Source organism: Centruroides sculpturatus, unplaced genomic scaffold (genome assembly GCF_000671375.1).
Source record: "Centruroides sculpturatus isolate CEXI.00-Female unplaced genomic scaffold, Cexi_2.0 scaffold262, whole genome shotgun sequence".
NCBI classification, from domain to species: domain Eukaryota; kingdom Metazoa; phylum Arthropoda; class Arachnida; order Scorpiones; family Buthidae; genus Centruroides; species Centruroides sculpturatus.
The window spans coordinates 230,411-244,660 of record NW_019384536.1 but is presented as its reverse complement, the minus strand read 5'-3'; the positions used below and the strand labels follow the sequence as shown (position 1 = coordinate 244,660).

Sequence of the window (14,250 nt, the reverse complement as noted above, 5' to 3'; positions counted from 1 at the left end):
TATGAGCTTGGTAATAGTCTGCATTTTTTGTCCATTGTTTTGTGTATCCAAATCTCGTTGCTTTACCTCTAATAAAAAGTCATTGAATTTGTTCAAGAGAGGTAAGTCTGCATCCAAAAGACAACTTTCTTTGGGGAATCCAGAAGCTATCCAATTGATGACACCAATGTATTGCAAAGGAGGGAGATCACATTAAAAAATAAAGTAATAAACAAAAATCATACATTGATGTTTAATTATCAAATTATAATTTATGTTCAAACACACCTCATAGTGTTCTAATCAAGGAACTGGTGATATATTGTTAAAGAATATAATAATAATATTTTAAATACTGTATTTTCATGGAATGACTGGCATGCCGCATAAAAACAGGAGACCAGCATGCCAGAAATCTCGGCATGCTGGTTAAACTGTGACTAAAATATAAAATTAATCAGATCTAACAAAACTAGTTGTTAATTAAACATTAAAGAACATATTCTTCCAAATACAATAAAATAATAACATTGTAATTTGACTGACATTTGAATTTAAATCAGAAAGAGTGTTTTTGTTTACAAGACAATAAAACAATTAACAATTTGTTAATATTAATCGTAGTAGTAGTCAGTGTGTGCTACACTGACCATCTACAATGACCTTAAAAATAACACAACACTGTCTTCTCAAATTACACCAATCATCATGTGAAAGGTGAGATAATTTACAGTGAGTTCTTAAATTTAATGTGTTTATTTTTGCATTTTTGAATCAAATAACAATAAAATACACATAAAAAAGTACTTTCAGAATTCCACGAGTCTTTTACATCATTAGAAAGCAAAATGAAAAAATTAAACATATAATCATAGTTTTTGATGTAATGCTGAAAGTTTCACAGTTTTAGAATAAAAACTCGGTTCATTTTTTAATGCACCCTCTAGAGAGGGATGTATAACCCCACTTAAACCAGCATGCTGGCTTTTACCATATGGCTATTCCATTTAATATTTCAGGATGTGGTACTGATGAAGAAACAAAGTTTGGCATGGTAACTTGTGTATAAGGAGCATTGATGCTATTAAATTTTGGTGGTTAAAGGTCAAGGGAATGGTGAGAGAGAGGGAGATCACATGTCACATCTCAAGTGGAGTTGGACTTAATGAAGATTTTTCTTTTATAAAACTTATCTTTACCCTCAAAATTATGCTTTTCACNGGTAAGGCATGTTGTCATAAATTATTTATTGATAAATATTGTTTAAATATTTTTTTTAATTTAATATGACTCTATGTCCTTAATTTATTCAAAATATTCTTTCAATCACCAGTACAGTGTGTATTTCTATTAATAGAACTTATTAAACTGATATATAAGATTACTGCAAGTCAGTCACACAGATTAAAATTGTTTTATTTACATTTACCTTGACTGACTTGCAGTGACTTACTTGCAGTAATCTTATATATCAGTTTAATAAGTCCTATTAACAGAAATACACACTGTACTGGTGATTCAGAGAATATTTTGAATTGTTTAAATATCTTTTAATACATAGCTTATATTCTTTATAATTGTTCAAATTCTTCATAAAATTACAAATTTTAATTGAAAATTTTTAAATGATAAGAAACTATTGTGTAACATATTTGCACCTTACAGATCCAATGTCTTGGATCATGATAAAACTTTTGTTATACTCCAATATTAACATATCCATCAGACAAAAGCATTATTTACATAACCTTTTCATTTCAAAGATAGAAGGTTATAATCATTCATCTGTGGCATATATTCCAAACATAAACAATTCAACAAGTATGCTTTTTTACGTTGTGACAAAGTCGTGGTATATGTTTTATGCTATATTTTTGCCTTGAGTTTGTACTCAAAACATAAATTTTTCTCATTTTATTTGTTTTTGTTTTCTTTACTTCATTTTCATTTAAAGTTTCACTAGAAGCATGATAAGTTAATTATTTTCATAACTTATGTCTTGATCATCACACTTGATGATAATGAAATAAGTTATGAATTATAATTCTGTTAAATTTTATGACAGTATTCTTTTATGTAATACTTTTTCCTGTTTAGAAATATACAATGAAAACATTCCAAGGTTTGTTATTTTTTATTAGCTGCAATGGTTTTTTTTTCCAGATAGATCTTTTACCTGCATCTCAACTTGAATAACCTAAATGACAGCATCTCTATTCTAACACCAGAGAGAGAATTCAAAGAACTATTAGTTTTATGAGTTTATTTTTTTTATTAAAATTGCAAGAAAAGGATATAATTAATTCAAAAGTATAAGAAAGAAATTTATCAGAAAATTGTTATATTATACAAAAAATGCATAATATAACAATTTTCTATTTTTATTGTTCTTTTTCCACTTTACAATACTTTAGAAGGTACTTATCAAAAAACATGCAAAACAATGCATTGAGTGCACCTAATAAAACAATTTGTTGAAAAATTTCATTTTTGTTTTTTATTCCCACAGGAAAACAAATTTCCTTTACATCAAAAAATTTCTCTTTGTTAAATTAATTAATGAATTTTGATACATACCATGTATATGTATGTATCAAAATGTATATATGTATGTATATGTATGTATGCTAATTTTTAAAGAAATTCTGTATATGTTAGAATTTCTTTAAAAATTAGCAAAGACAGTTAGTGATGAAGTAAAAATACGTTCTCTTGTACAAGATGTACAAGAGAATGTATGGGAACTTAGAATGTTCCCATATGATGTATGGATATAAGTTCCCATGGATATGTATGGATATATATGTTCCCATATAAGAGAATGTTCTTGGGAACTTATTTCTCATTGCTGCTCTAACTAGTACATGGCATTTTGTAGATGAGAATTTAATTGTTCCATCTACCAATAAGAACAAACATCACACAGTTGACACAAAAGTGTGCACTTCTGCAGAATTACCTTTAATGTGCATGTAGGCTCATTCTTTTTATCATGGATTATTTCATCTTACAAAGTACCATTAGTTTGTCCTCACCATGAAACCAGCATTTAACAAAAATTTGTTTTCTGCAACATTGGGGTTGATGACTTTATTTTGTTGTTTCACTAAAAACAAAATATTTTAGTTACTGTATTTTAATTTAATACTGTAAGGTCTCGTTTTATGTGGTGGATACGTTCTACAGAATAGCGCATAAAAAAAAATTCGCATAAAAAAAAGACTTTACATGCCTTGAAAAAGTAGGGATATGTTCCGTAATTTTCTAAAATCGCATAAAACCAAAACAACGAATTAAAATTAACTTAAAACCGCATAAAAAAAGTTTGCAGAAATTNCAAACTTCTTTGCCAATTCACAAATTTTCATTTTTGTATCGAAGTCTTTAATAATGGGTACGTTTGTAAAGTCAAACGAGTTAAACGCATTAGTAACGAATCGTTTGAAAAGTCTAACGAAATAGGAATAATGATGACTTCATTCTCGCTTAACTCGTTCGACTTTACGAACATACCCAATATTAACTTTACATTCCAAAGATAAAGTTTTTCTTTTCTTGTTTGATGCAGAAGAATTAGTTCTACTTCATTTGGATGACATAGTAGAGTTCTCTCGAGTCTCCATAGATATAACAAACACAGAAATAAATAACACAAAATAAATTGTAGCTATGTGTGGATTCCGTGCGACACATCCGAACATATAAGCTGAACAAGTGTGGGGGGAGTGAGTAATCAAGGGTTGCGTGGTGCTCAAACAAAAGACGAATCAACGAGATTTGAAAATCGCGTAAGTCGGGGTATTACTGTATACAAAGTCTATCCCAAGCATGGCCAACATATGGCCCGTGATTAATCTTTCAATATTAGCTACTTAAGTTCAAATATCTCGACGAAGAATTCAGAGGCTTAAAAAAAAAAAAGGTCAGCAAGTAACTGTGCGATTAGAGTTAACACTCCATTACAAATGTCTTCAGCACAGCATAGAATGTTGATAATGCATGATAATGTGAAAAATGTATCTGTAATCTCTATGTACAATTTAATCTCTACGGGGTGACACAATGAGATCTCGCACCACCTCAAAATCTTGCTAGGACAGCCTCTGGTTCGGCCCGTGAAAAAGTTTTCTTTCCAATTCAGCCCAGGGGCAAAAACTGTTGGCCACTCCGGTCTATCCAGATACATGCATATTTTTATAGACAGACTTTGTCCTAACACTAAAATTAAGTTTAAAATTAATATTATGTTTAGCTTTTGTAATAAATTTTCCTTTTTTATTCTTAAGTTAATTTAATTGATTTTGCAATCATCCTCCTGAGAGGTTCATTCCTGGACTCTGAAGTCCAAGAATGGATCTCTCCTTGCACCTTGCCTTACATAACTCAGTCTTTTATAGTCTAAATCAGAGATGTCTGAAAATTCACACCTGATGGTTTGATACTGTTGGTAACATAGGGCCATGAGATGTTGTATAGGAAAATAATTCCACATGAGAGCATTCTTACCATTTTGATTTTACAGCTTGCTTCAGTTTCTGCAGAGTTATGCAGTAGTGTTTACATTAATTGTATGGCTTTTTTCAAAAGACTGTATGAGGATTGGTCCTTGTGAATCAAAATAAAATGTCAGCATAACTTTCTTCACACTGAATTGAATAAGAGACTGTAGAGCTTTATATCTACTAGAAGTGCTAATAAATGTAGATTTTCAGCTGCTCCTGGTGACAATCTTTGCAGAATTTATTGAATTGAAATTTTAAACAACAATTGAACCATAAATAATACAGATCAATCATGTGTTTTCCTTCACTATTCTATGTTTGTTTGTGTGCGTGTTTGTTTGTAAGCACACAAACAGCACAGAAACTTACATGACACAGACAGATAACTGGAAGGAATTTGATAGAATTGCACACTAAGATATAGTGTATGCAATAACAATGCAAAATATATCCAACACTATATCTCAGACTTTAAAATACAGACAGCACATTTAATTTGTAGAAAAACTTGTAATTTCTATGGTTTTTTTGAATGGCAATCACAAACCTACCCATCTCATCAAAGAAGCATCCATAAACCAGCCAAAACTGCACTAAACTGATGGCTGGAATTGTTAGGGTGCATTTCAAGCCCAAGACTGCCTGACACTGTAATTTTGTGTACTGTTTGATTCAAGTCAAACATCACAATTACTCAAAACCAACTCTTACAGACTAAAAAAGTACATCATTAAAACTACACAACACTCACACCTGAATTTAACACAGTACCCAGACCATCATAGTTCTGGGCTCTGAAGGAGTTCCATGTTAGGCACTCTAACATCTCAAACAGGATCACAATGACAGAACTGTGTCAAACTGCTGGCTGGCTCTCAGGAGAAATGGAAGGGTTCATTATTGCCCTAAAAGCAGGGCTGTGGAGCTGGAGTCGGAGTCGTCAAAAAATCCGCCAACTCCGACTCCTTTTTTACTTACCAACTTGTTATGTATATAAAATGGAAAAGTATTGGAATCGTGTCAAATTTGACTCTCCAAGTTTTTTTTGCAAATCTACACATTTGGAGACCTCCCCAAACCCCTCAAAAAAGTCAATAAAGGGGAAAACTTCGCATGTGTGTGTGTGTTGACATCTAATTTGTTTAATTTCTTTATTTTCTGTTCTGAGATATTAAACAATATCTCAGAATGGGTAAAGTTTAAGAAACGAAATGTGGCACTGTAGCTTGCATATAAAGGGGCATTAATACTATTAAATTTTGGTTCTTAATTAAAGGTCGATGGGGTGAATACATAAAAGTGGTCATGTGTCATATCTCTTAATGAATATTTTACTCGTTATTAGCGTTCAAAATTTAAAAAGAATAAAATAAAACTACCCTCAAAGTAAGCTTTTTTGCCATTTTATAATAGTACAGTAAAACCTGTTAAGATGTTCTCGCCTAAAATGTTAGAATGTATATGGGGACATGGTTTAATTCAACCACTTTGACGCTAAATAACTAACTCCTGTGTTAAACCATCTGACTCTGATTCTGACCACAGAAATTATTAGGCTTTAAACAGGGTGAACATAATTATGCCCCCCCACACACAGTCTAACATCCACACATATAGGAAAAAAACCTCAAATCTTTTGCATATCTCAAAATTTCAAGGTGTCCTGAGTTGAAAAATGTAAAAATTTGGGAGGGGTCATTTTTTGAGCGAGCGCTACACTTCTCCTGTTATATATAACAGCCAGAAAAGTAAAAATTATCGAATGCATATTTATATATTACTTAGAGAAGTCTTTAGCTTTGGAATAAATAGTTTCTATGCTCTATCTTTATTACAACTCTATTTATTGAATATTTTATTCTGAGGTCACATGATGACATCAGAATTTCTGGGTCTCTTTCGGTAACAAGTTCGCCCCTAGTTGGAGTCGGTAGATTTTTACGCAATTCCACAGCCCTGCCTAAAAGACCACATATCATAAAAACAAGGAACTACAAAAAGTACAGTTAATGACTTAAGGTATTGATTTAAGTCTGACAATGTTGTGAAGTTAAATTTGAGAATACATTACCCAGATTATATCAACTAAATTCAATTGTAAACTTAGAGGTAATTGTGTGCATATTTCTATTGCAGTTCAAAATGAAATATTTTTTTCAATTTTAATATGTTCTTCATACAGAAAAAAAACAATAAAAAATTATCAAAGTTTGAATTTTACCATGTTCCTTCTCTCAGGTGATATTTCTTGCTTTCTCTTCCAAGCACATCTTATTTCCCCAAGATTCCATGCACCAAACTAAGATCATCTAATTCATTATCACAACAACAGAAAAAACATTCAGGATTGTTATTGAGTTTACTGTAATATATTTAAGATAAAATAATTCAAGAAATTTATCAAAATTTTTATTTTATTCAATTTACTCAAAGCATATTTTTAAATTAGCAATGATATTCGATTGATATAATCTGGTTATATATTATATCAAATTTGACTGTGTGACATCATCTTACTTGACAGCAGTGCGAGGTGACAATTTGCTTTTGTCAATCACTGTACATTTTAAAATACATATTTTCAGATGACATTTGTAGAAATGCCACATCTTGTACAGTACAAGACTATGTACAACATGTTACATCAGATTGTAAACTTTTAGCACAGTCTTATGTTGTTTTTACTATTTGCTTATGTTTATCATCAAAAGCTTACACACACACACAAATTACTACACACCTCAATCATAGAAAATAACACATAGCAGACATAACTGTTCCAAACACATTATACACAAAAAATTAGTAAATACTCAGGACTTGCCCACTAAATAAAATACCTCTAGAAAATAAATGCAATACTTAGCATTCCAATAGTCCTTTTTCATATAGGTGTCAATACCGCATACACTACAGAAGACTGTCATACTAAACATATAGTCGGAATTCTTAAACAGAAGCACAGTACATAACTACCTACAAGTTATTCTGTTTGTGCTGTGTGTGTTTGTGTCTTAATCTGGTCCAACATAGTGCTAGGCACCAGTATACACTCCATCAACACCACTATAAGAATTAAGGCAAAATTATATAACATTTATCATACGCCACAGCAGTAATTTCCCACCAAGTATAAAGTTTCCTAAATATAAACAATTGAAAAGTGCAAAAATCACAAAAAAGCTGTATATTTTCTTCTCCTTTTTCTTCATCTGGCACTTCAAACTTGTAAATAAAAAAAATACTGGGTCTAGAAAGCTCAAATTTTTAACTTAAGCCTTTCTGGTTATCGGTGAAGTGCTGGCCAGGTCAATAGGTCAAAGTTTATGGGGTTTCCCATAGAGCTAATTTAGATTTACAGCTTAATTTTATGCTTGAAGGATAAAATTGCATGGAAACAAATGAATTTTATTCAAAGTGTTACTAAGAATTACAAAAGCTCAAATTTATGCGAATTAAAACTTTTTATGAAGATTTTTCTTAACAGCATATCAAAAGCATCAGTCAATGCTGACTGAAATGAATATTGAAAGTGTTCGGTTGGCAGCAACCATTCAGTTGGTGGTCGTCGAGCTCTGACCGATTTCATCAATATAATAATAATACAATTATTAAACAAAAACAATTGGTATCCACACAAAAACATATGAGATGTAAAAGAAGCAGTACCCATAAAATTTTTACCTGTATTATTATTTTATACATTTTGCTTCCAAGTGCCAAATTTATCTTTATCAAAGAAAAATGCCTAAGAAAAATTTTGTCATCTAGTGTCATAAATTTTTTACTTGGCATGTTTTTGTTTGGATATAATTTATTCTAAAGTAACATTAATTACTTTAGAAAAATCCTAAAATCAGGGAATGAGATACTGTTCATTTTGATATTTTCATATAAGGTGAAGAATTGTCAGCATCCCCATCAAAAGTTTGAGCTAATTTTATCAATAACTTAAATATTTAACTACATGCTATGAGAACCAAATAATCATGTTATTTAATTTTTCTCTAATTCTAAATTATAACTTAATGACTCATTTTTAAAAACAAATTTGTCATCAGCTACAGGTGAAAATTTGAAATGCTAACATCTGCAGAATGCTTAATAATTTAGAAATTCTAATAGCAGTTGAATATCTTGAATGCTTTTGACTTTGTTTTACTTCAATATGATTTATACTGCAAGATTCATACAATTTGCAGACAATTCAATGCAAAAATATCAAATTAAAAAACTTTAATGAATAAATTACAAAAATGTACAAAAAGTTTTTCAGCCATTGACATAATTCTTTTGCCGACAGTGTAAAAAAAATGCCAAATGGCATCAAATATTCAAACTGGTTAATAAACTATTTCTTGATTATGCTAATCCTCTTTCCTTGCCAAGTTGCAAATTTGCTATATGCAGCTCTTAACATATTTATCATATGGTCAGTCAGCTGTAAGGGAAAATAATATATATAAAACTGTCAAAATTTTTAAAGAATTAATAAAAAATATTATAATTACAGATTATTATATTAATGTTGGTTTGGGGAAAAAGAAATCCATTATTTTTACATTTATTTCAAGACTTTATTTAACATGGTTTGGATTGTCTGACTTGGGTCAAATATGCATTGTTTTGTTTTATAATTTGTTGCCATTTTAAAGGTAATTTCATAATGCCTCTCTCATAGAAGCCCTGGTCCCTATTGGTGAAAAACTCAACTAAGCGATTTTCACAAACTTCTCTTGATGCCAATTTCTGATCACTAAGGAAGTTTCGCAATGATAAAAAAAGATGGTAATTTCTTGGTGCCAGGTTCAGACTATAAGATGGATGCATCAAAACTTTTCAAACAAGCTCCCTGAGTTTCTGGTGAGTCACTATAGATGTGTGTGGCCTGGCATTGCCCTGATGAAACACAACACCTCTCCTGTTGGCCAATTCTGGCCGCTTCTGGTCAATTGCTAGCTTCAAATGGTCCAATTGTTGACAGTAGAGGTCCGAATTTAGCATTTGGCCATATGGAAGCAGCTCATAGTAGATGATTCCTTTCCAGTCCCACCAAATGCACAGCAAAACTTTCCTGGGCATTAGTCCTGGTTTGGCTGCCATTTGAGCTGCTTCACCACACTTTGACCACGATCATTTTTGTACAATATTGTTGTATGTAACTCATTTCTCATCCCCAGTCACCATCCGTTTAAGAAATGGGTTGATTTTATCCCATTTGGTCAAGACTTTGCAGATGGAAATTCGATCCATCACGTTTATTTGCGTCAATTCGTGTGGCATCCAAACACGAGCTTCTTTTTGAATCCAGCTTTATGCAGGTGGTTTAAAACTGTTTTGTGATCAATCTTTAGCTCCTGGGTGATGCTAACTGCTAACATGCAGGTCTACTTCAATTATTTCCATGATTTTATCGACATTTTTGACAATGGGCCTGCCTGTGTAAGGTGCATCTTTAACATTGAAATTACCAGAATGGAATCGACAAAACCAAAATTGCGCATAATTGGCTGTGACAGTATTGGGACCATAAACACCATTTACAATTTAAGCTGCTTGGCTTGCATTTTCACCTTTATCAAAGCAAAATTGTAAACATACCGAATTTTCTCTTTGTTAACTTCCATCTTTTACATCCTATAACTCAACTGACTCAACCAATCAAAAAACTGTAAGAAAAATTTTTTTAGTACAGAATGTCACTTTTCCAACCAGCACAAGTCTGAACTTGTTTCATCAATACTTTACAAGATATATATCACTACAGCCATCTAACAACAAAATAATGGATTTCTTTTTCCCCAACCTAATATTTAAATTGTAACAGAACTAAAGAAAATTTGTAAATATGGTATTAGTCTATGATTTGTTGCAATACAAATCTTTTCTAACTATTCATGATAAAAATGAAGTGTGTGAGAGCACCATATTATTTTTTACTTTATGCAATTAAATCTGTTTAATAATTGCAGAAGTTGTAAACTTAATGTTTCTCTTTCTAGTGTTTGATATTTTTGTAATCCTAATGCAAGAATAATAGAGTCAATGTTTAGTAAGGGGTAATTTTATATGGCTTAAATTATGTTATGAGAGATACCTGTATATATAACACAGTAGTTGCATTACAAAAAAGTGCCACATTATGCAAAACAGTTTGGTTCCAAAAGTTAACAAAAGTATACTATTCTTTTTCATTACAAGAGAAATATGTTTGTTAGTTAATTATTGATTGTTTTAGTAATCACAATTAAAAGTATTTAATACACATTAATATTAGTTAGATGAGAATGCTTTGTAAAAAAATGAAAGTTTTTGAGTTTTTTTTGTTGATCTAGATCAGAAATGTCAGCATCATTATTTTAATTTTTATCATCAAAAAATTTTATGGGTGACAAAATAAAAATATATTATTATTTGTAAATTTGTTCAGTTGAGTACCAAGTAACTTTTTTCCAGAATTTGTGTTCAAATATCAAATTGTTTGAGTTGGGAACGGTTCAAGTATATAGATACTGCTGTATTTCATTTGTCATCTTTACAAACAATTACTTACCTACAGTTACCTAAAAATGTTAAAATTTTTTTTTAAGTGTTATTAAATGACATCATCATCTGGTTGATAGTTCAATGTTTTCCTTCTTTTCCTAGCTTTCCTATCAGTTTTCATTAAAGTAAACCTGACAAAAGGCATGAAACAAATTGAAAATTTCAATATTCTAAAGTCTGGGAAAATTTGAGACAACACACATGCTTACTTGAATAAAGAAATATTGAATAACCGAGTTGTCATTTAAAAATTGTGAAATTTGGTACAGAGAATTTCCCAAATACTCAAACCGTGTTGTACAAGGGATATCTCTAATTTTTTAATTCTGCACCAGATCACTTTTCATTTCCTTTAGAAAATACTAATATGAAAAAGATCAAATTCAACAAAACAGTGAAAAAATTTCTCAATTCAAATAATTGATCATAAAATAGGACTTGCAGATTTATTTTGTTAAGTTTAAAGTCAGGAAAAGCTCCTCTCCCAAAGTTTGTACTTATACAAATAAATAGGAACTAAAGTCACACCTCTGATAATTTGGCATAATACAAATTTGCTGGTTGATGACAGCAGTATATAATAGTTTTGTGAAAAAATGCCTTTCTTGTTTTTTCACAGAAAAACAAAACCACATAATCATTTTTGTTTGCTACAGTAAAGCACTTTAAGAAAATATTTTTATGCAATATCAGGCTAGTGTGTATAATCATAATATTGTTATTGTAATATTGTATAATATAATTAAAGTTCAATTCAATAAAGTTAACAATTTAAAGAATTTATCAGAGTAGTCTCTATTAAAATTCAAATTAAACTTGATTTTTTAGCTAGGTTTTTCCCTGCAAGGAAATGAGTAAAAAATATGAAAAGTATTACGTGAGTACATATGAACAATAACTACTTTTACAAGAATTCTATCATTGTCCAGGTTATCTCATTTTCAAGCTATCAAATAACATTCATTTTGCAAATAGTAGAACAGTTAAACTCAATAAAAACATAAAAAAATCATTAAAACATATAGACAGAGTCTTTTAAGCTTGCAAAACCTCATAGAATGGTTTTGCAAGCTTAAAAGTTTAATTGCTGAAAAACTGGACTTAAAAGGTTTGAAGCTTTCAAATGAACAGCTTAAGAAGTTTAAGAACTGCCACCAGTTCAAGCAAATTAAACTGCATAGAAAAGCATCTTCAACTTCTGCTATTGATCACCACATGCTGAAGCTCAGCAACTCATTTTGAAAATTACTACAAATTTTCAAAATCAGTTGCTGCGCTTCAGTATGTGGTGATCAATAGAAGTCTGAACATGTGTATAATATAAAATAATCCAGTTTCTTCAAAAAACTTGAATACAACAGAACACTAGTAATTAAGCCTTTAAAAGCACTGAAGCAGAATAAAGATTGAATATGTGAATTTTCTCAATATTACAGCAAAGTATTGTGAATTCTTGAATTTATTACTAATTAATTGAATACCTTTGTCAGTGCCTGTTATATTTGAACAGAAAGCAATAATTATGCATTCACTACAAATATAATCCAAGCTTTTTTTTTATTCTTTGTGAAATTTTTTGTGACTGGATAATGCATATTGACAAGACGATAGACTGGATAATGCAACTTTTCATAACAGTAATGATTTGAAATTGGCAAATACAAAAGCTACTTTTCATTTCTCCTAATATTTCAAACAGGAGTAGTTGACTGCACTGAAAATGTAATCACAAAGTTTGTTCAAGTCAATGCTTAATAAACCGAAAGTGATTCTTTGGATTCTGGAGGTGTTAATCCCAGAATTAGTCTTCTGGATACTGTTTTGCTACATGGTTGAAACTTGGAATGAAATTTGTCCTACCTCCTTCTGGAAACATACAAATTTAATTGCAGATGAAACTCAATTATTCACTGATAAACTTCAAAGTAACATTAATGTTCATAGCTTTATTGATTGTCATCAGATGCAAATAATTTAAACTTTCAGAGATGAAAAAAAATCACAGATAATACAAATTCTGAAACTGTGATATGGAACTTGACCTAACTTAGAATGAAAATTGATCAGCACTGCACCCATGAAGAAAGAATTACTCATAGGAAAGCCAACGCACTGTAAATTGTCTCATTAAATACTTCTGCTAGCAAAACAGTTGTTCAACTTCAACATTTTATAATTGAATTTGAAAGTAATTGAAAAATAAGAGCTGTTCAGTCAAATTATCAAAATTGGATTCTTGCATAATTTGTAATTTCATGATATAGAAAATTTTGTTACTAATTTTAACAATATTACATAATCAGTTATTTCTAGGGTGAAAAATAATGTTATCATATGCAATTTGAAAAATAAAAAAATTTTTAGGTGATTTCATTTGTCTTTTTTGAACTTCAAATAATTGAATATTTAATCAAGAATCTTTTCATGTATAGAATAATATAATGCAATTTTCCATGCATTTATTATACTATACAGTAGACCCCCCTATAAAACGGGTTCATATAATTTGAATTCGTATATAACGGCAAAAAATTTGCGACTGTATTCGTATAAACACGCTAAAAGAGACTCCTATATAATGGTAAAACGTCATCGCTGACTCGTGTCGTGACAGGATTGGTCGAACTAGACCAATAGCGGATATTGCACAAACTGTTGAGTTTAAACGAGCAGTGAATCTACTAAAAACCATTTATTATTTAACATCCATAAAAATTATATTTATATTAATGATGTCTCCAAAGTTCAGTGAATTTTTCACAGAAAAATAATTTATCAGGAAACACGTGCACCCCCATTTGATGCGCAACCATTAACCCCGTTCAGGTTAATGGTTGGACCACTAGAAGGTTTTGCTGATGGTTGGGCAAAAGCATTCTTATGTGAAGTATATCAAATAACTGGAGATCTGGCATCTTCGCTTTCTTCCCTTATGTTTATAGGCATGGTGCTCCATGACGAAAACAAGCTTAAGCAATGGCGTTGTCGAATGGTGCACACTCAGTAAGTAATCCTACAATTTTTTGTTTATAGCATAGTTTATATGGATTATTCCCAAAAAATTATACGTGTTTTGGAAATGTTGAGTCAAATTAGTCTAGAATCGATTAATTTTATGGAAGAAAACCTTTCAAACAGCCGTAAACTGCATATGTGCTGAGCTGTGATTGGCTCATATATTTAAGGACTCGTAGAACATCAATTTCATAAAGAACGGAACATA

The 14,250-nt window shown here is 30.7% G+C and overlaps 1 protein-coding gene across 1 annotated transcript in view; it reads right to left on the bottom strand.

Annotated features, from left to right (window-relative positions):
* Nucleotides 1–8,702: 8,702 nt before the first annotated feature.
* The window catches only part of LOC111623244 (general transcription factor IIH subunit 1-like), a 59,127-nt gene continuing 53,579 nt past the window's right edge, over nucleotides 8,703–14,250 (bottom strand). The window contains exon 14 of the mRNA XM_023365742.1: nucleotides 8,703–8,922. Within this exon, the coding sequence (XP_023221510.1) occupies nucleotides 8,833–8,922 (90 nt within the window). The 3' untranslated portion in view covers nucleotides 8,703–8,832. The remainder of the gene's footprint in view (nucleotides 8,923–14,250) is intronic.